Source organism: Merops nubicus, unplaced genomic scaffold (assembly GCF_000691845.1).
Source record: "Merops nubicus isolate BGI_N331 unplaced genomic scaffold, ASM69184v1 scaffold40449, whole genome shotgun sequence".
Classification (NCBI taxonomy): Eukaryota; Metazoa; Chordata; class Aves; order Coraciiformes; family Meropidae; genus Merops; species Merops nubicus.
In genome coordinates, this window is record NW_008630966.1 from 1 (window position 1) to 5,493 (window position 5,493).

Consider the following 5,493-nt stretch of genomic DNA (forward strand, 5'->3'; position numbering starts at 1 on the left):
CTGGGCACGGGATAGAGCAGTCTGCTCCTGCCTCAGTTTTGGTGTTGCCCCCCGCAAGCTGCAATGACCCATCAATTAATAGAAAAACAGATTGGCAGCTGCAAGATGCCCGCTGAAATGACAGTGCAGTTTTCCTGCAAAACACAACCGCTGAGCTTGGCACAGGCCACGTTACGGTTGTTGCTCTAAAGCCATTGTGGCCGGCTCACACCAGCGCGTGCTGTTCGCACTCTCCTTGGACGAGCCCCTGGTGCTGGAGAGTCAGCGTTGCCAATCACCTCTGGAGCAGCACTGTAAACGTTACGTTGTTGGCGTGGAGCCACCGTGAGTCAGGCTTGGCTTGGGGCAGCTGCCTGGAGAGAGAGACTGGGGGAGAAGGTGGGTGTGAAGTCCAAGGTGGAGAATATTGGCACGGGCGGCCCCAGGAGTGCCAAGGGCAGTCCCGAGCCTGGCGTGCCAGCACAGCCTGGACATAGCCTACAATTAAGCAATGTTTGGTGAAGAGGCTGGCAGGACCCGGAGGCTGGTGGAGGTGGTGAGCAAAGCTGCTTGTGCCACGGTTTGCTGTGAGTCCGTGGATGGTAGGAGGGTGCCAGTTACTCCACAGAGACGGCTGCTTCTGAGGGTAGCTGGGTGTACAGGCTTTTATGTGGCTGCTCCCGTATCTCCCACGGACTGCATTCCTTCCTGCTTTAAGATGGAAGCAAATCTATTAGAGAAATAAATTGGAAAAAATACTGGCAGCCGTGGTTCTAGTCACTTTTTGGTTCCTGCTCTTGAATTTTCAGCATCTTTCGCGGATCATTCTTCGACCCTTTCAAAGCACACAAGCACCAGGCAGCTCACAGCCCATCACTGGAAAGCACTGGGACAGGCCGATAGGCATGGAGGATAATTGCCTGAGGATAATGTTAATGACTTGTCCACACCTCCAGTTTGTTTATTTTTATCAACACTGAGCTCATAACTAGAGGCAGTATTGATCGGTGCAGCTATTGACACTCTTACTCCCATCTCCTCCTGCCCACGTGTCACATCTTGGGTCTAACAGAGGAGGGAGAGAGGAGCTTGTGTCGTGTCCTGCACAGAAGGTCACAGCAGCAGCTGAGCACTGCTCAGATATCCCAAATAAATCGCGAGGCTGAATGCTTTGCTGTTATTTTACTGGAACAGTTTAACCACTTTCCTCGATATTAGCCTTCCGTGTGGGATTGTGTTGGTGAATCCTGAAGCTCAGAAGTTCAAGGGCAGCTGATTTCTGCAGGGCTGGCGTCAGCCGTTGTGCTGGTCTCAGCAGAGGGGGCACAGAGCACTGTCAGGGCCACAGGAAGGCAGTCCTTGCCCTTTGGCACCCTAAGCTGCTTGGACAAGTCCCAAGCACTGGCTGTTTCCAGCTGCACGTGATAACAGATTGTCAATGGGAATCTGTTTGGGAGTTCTCTGGCCATCTGTAGTAAACAGTGGAAGAACACTGGCTGCAGGGACCTCCCGTCTGCCGGCCCAGGAGAATGGGCAGGGTTAGCAGAACACCCTTCCCGACTGGTTCAGATCTTCCCGTTGATCTTGCCTTTCTGGAAAGATTGTCTCAAGCAGGCTTCAGGCAAAATCTGCAAGAGGGACCTGTTCTGGAGGTGAGGCAGGTCGGGCTCCAGAGCAGGCGCAGTGCAACTTCCTCCTGCCTGCATTCCCCTCACCAGGACCTCGTGGCCAGTGAGACAGGACTCAAAGGTTTCTGAGCTGTCGTGGCACCCTTGAGGAGTCATAGATTTATGTTGTTGTGACCCCTGCTCAGGACTCAGGCACCTAGAAAAGCACGTTACACCCTTTAAACTATCTCTGATTGGGAGGGCAGTACAGTTTTTGTGATTGCTGAACTTTGGAGTTTTTTTCCTCAGCGTCTGCTTTTGCTTGGAGACCTTTTGCCTCTGGAGCCAAAACCAGCATAGGACACATCTGAGGTCCCCACTGGAAAGCCTGTTGAAAATTGTAGGTCAGTGGTTCAGAAGGAGTTTGGAAGTGGACCGTGATCCTGCCAGTTGCCTGCAGAGCTAGTTCCAAAAGGTGCTTGTAGGAAGGAGAAAGTACCAATCAAATTCAAGTAAAGCCAGGAGAGAAGTTGAGTTCAGCACCAGCACCTGCTTCTGCCAGGAAGGTTTTGTCCACTTACGCTAGAATGAGGTTTGGGTGGTGGTACCACAGGAGTGACCCACCGTGGCTGAGCTAGGGATAAACTGGCTGCAGAAAGGAGCCTCTCAAAAAGGGTTCAGAGCTGGGCAGCCCTGCTCGCTCAGCGACGGTGCAACGGCCGTGGTGACACTCCTGCAGTGCCACCACATCAGGGTGATTTGACCCTTCAAAAGGGAAGTGGCATTTCTGGTCTTCAGTCGCTTCTGCTAAACGCCCCCAAGGCTCCAGCAAGCCCTCCCTCAGTTGGTGAGAGAGTCCTAATACCAGAGCCATGGGATTGTTTCAGATAACTTAAAGGACAGCAGTGGTTTCCCCAGCTCTCTGCCTCATCCATACTTCTTTATCCTGTACTAAAACTGAAGAAGGGCAAAAGCTTCCTGCCTTTTTCCAGCTCAGTCACTCGTGCTTTTCTGTGACCCACTTAGAATGGCTTGGGTGAGCATCCCAGGGAGCTGGTTGTGTGGACGTCCTGCACATGCATGAACCCTGCTGTACACTGCACTCAGGGAAACCACACCAGCCTGGATGTTTCCCTCTGGCTTCTGATCCACTTCACAGCCTAGTTCAAGGACTTGCATGAAGCATCTGTCCTGGCACTACAGAGAAACAAAACTTGACTTGGAATAGTGGCAAACAGAATGACAGGCACAAGATAAGGGGCCATCAGATCCCACTGGGCCATACAGAGGATTGTCCCAACAGTGAATTTTCTGGTGGTTTATCGAGTCCACTCTGAAGGAAACCAAGCAGAGTGGTTTCTGCCACTTCCTCTTCAGAGGGCCTTTGTCAGCCAGATAACCGCTGCAACAAGGAAACGTTGTCTTGCTGTGTAGCCTCATTTCCAGACATGTTTCACATTAACTCATTCCCGCAGTGTCCCCTGAGGGTGAGGATACCAAGGAATTAAGGACATACTGCCTGAGAGGCCAAAATGATGCAGGTTCTTTTGAGGTCAGCAAGTGATGGGCTGTAAATGTAACTGTCAACGTCCTGCTCCTACAGCAGCTTTGCAGGACGCTTCCCAAGGTGTCTTTCTCAACGTGTCTTTTTTTCCCACTCTGTTTATAGGTGTCCTGATGTCCCTATAACTTCATCCTGGAACTTCATTTGAGGAAAGGATCTGCTGAATCAGAAGTTTCTTTCTGCTCTTCCTCTCCCCATAACTTCACTCAAGATGGCATCTGACAGCCCCGAGTCGCTGATGACCCTGTGCACAGATTACTGCCTCCGCAACCTGGAGGGGACTCTCTGCTACCTGTTGGACAATGAGACTCTCCAGCTGCACCCTGATATCTTCTTGCCAAGCGAGATTTGTGACAAACTTGTCAACGAGTACGTTTCAGGCCTGTGGAGAGGCTGTTGTCTGGTTTGGAAAGGAGCCTGGGCCTCAGGGAATGGGGAATATAGTTCTTTAAAAGAGGAAATTTTTAAAAAACGGGGAAGAATTCATAGGGCTGGTTTTTTTCCCAATTGATCCATATCTTGGAAATAAGGATTTGCATTAACTTCAGAAGGAAGCATCCCCAGGGGTTATTGTACTGCTAGATATCATTCTAGTTTCTGTGGAAATCAGCATTTCCACATAGGTAAATCCAGAGGGAAATGCACAGTCCCTGCTTCTTCCCAGAACATCAGTGAGCAAGAAAGGAGCCTTCCCATTTCCCACCACTGAAGCATTGCAGCTGTCCCAGACCAGAGAACTAAGAGTGCAAAGTGCTATCAGATGGTAAATTTAAAGAGTGCAACTCCCATAGCTTTTCAAAGCAATTTGTTTCCAGGGATTTGTGTAATTTGGCTATCATGGTCTCTCTTGGCTGAATTCCTGCCCACAAAGTCTGGCAGAGAACTCTGGCCAGCTAATTTTCTGAAAATTAAAAAAAAAAAAAAACAAACAAATTTAGCTTTAAACAGCTAGGGGAAGAAAAATCCTGGAGTGTATGCTTGCCAGAATCCAGTTTGCTCACATGCACACACCACCACCACACACAAACTTTTGCCTGAGATTTTCCTAAGGACCTGGACAAGAAGAGGCAATAGGCCAGCTCCTGTTATCCCAGAGGCTCTTCTGGATGTCTGGGGGGAGTCTGTGTGTGTTTACAGACTTGGTCACGTTTCCTTGTAACCAGTGAAGGTGCTAGAGCTGTAGTGAGCCTTTGTGTTGTGCCATGCTAACACCGTTGCTCCAATACAGGTACGTGGAGTTGGTGAAGACAGACAGCATCTTTGAACCCCACGAAAGCTTCTTCACCCTCTTCTCAGATCCCCGGAGCACCAGGCTGGCTCGGATCCACCTGCGGGAGCAGATTGTGCAGGACCAGGACCTGGAGGCCATCAGGAAGCAGGTAGTATTGTACTGACAGCCTCCAGCTGCCACTTCACACAGCTGCACTGCTGCCTGGGCACCAGCTAGGGTCCCAGGCACCCAGAGATTCCCAAGACTCCATCCTTCACTGTCCACATTTCAGCTTCTCCATTCTAAGCTCTCAAAGCCACTGTAGGGGATGGGATGGGGACACCGGTTGAGTTTGGTGGAATGTGGTCTCAGGCTTTGCACTGACAGCCTCCAGCTGCCACTTCACACAGCTGCACTGCTGCCTGGGCACCAGCTAGGGTCCCAGGCACCCAGAGATTCCCAAGACTCCATCCTTCACTGTCCACATTTCAGCTTCTCCATTCTAAGCTCTCAAAGCCACTGTAGGGGATGGGATGGGGACACCGGTTGAGTTTGGTGGAATGTGGTCTCAGGCTTTCCTAGTGGGAGGTGTTGTAGCAAACAGGGTGGCTGCTCTACCTGTGAAATATTTCTGATTTTGATTTCCCATCTTCCAGGATCTTGTTGAGCTCTACCTGACTAACTGTGAGAAGCTGACAGCCAAGAGCTTGCAAACCTTGGTGAGCTTCAGCCACACACTGATCTCCCTTAGCCTCTTTGGCTGCTGTAATATCTTCTACGAGGAGGAAAACCCAGGAGGCTGTGAAGATGACTGTTTGGTGAACCCCACTCGCCAGGTCTTGGTCAAGGACTTCACTTTTGAAGGCTTCAGCCGCCTGCGCTTCCTGAACCTGGGCCGCTTGATCGAGGGGGTGAACGTGGAGACCTTGCTGCGGCCCCTGGCCTCCCTTGCAGCCCTTGATCTCTCTGGGATCCAGCTGAATGATGTGGGATTTCTGACCCAGTGGAAGGACAGTCTGGTTTCCTTAGTGCTTTACAACATGGACCTTTCAGAGGAGCACATCCAAGTGATTGCACAGCTTTGCAAGCTCAGGTCAGCAGATCTGTTCTTCCTTGTTTATCCTTTTCCCACT

General features: G+C 50.8%; 1 protein-coding gene across 1 annotated transcript in view; it reads left to right on the forward strand.

Annotated features, from left to right (window-relative positions):
• The first annotated feature begins 3,256 nt into the window (after positions 1–3,256).
• Positions 3,257–5,493, forward strand: part of ZER1 (zyg-11 related, cell cycle regulator) — an 11,842-nt gene continuing 9,605 nt past the window's right edge. The window contains exons 1-3 of the mRNA XM_008947451.1: positions 3,257–3,519; positions 4,379–4,529; positions 5,017–5,453. Coding sequence (XP_008945699.1) covers positions 3,362–3,519; positions 4,379–4,529; positions 5,017–5,453 — 746 coding nt within the window. The 5' untranslated portion in view covers positions 3,257–3,361. The remainder of the gene's footprint in view (positions 3,520–4,378; positions 4,530–5,016; positions 5,454–5,493) is intronic.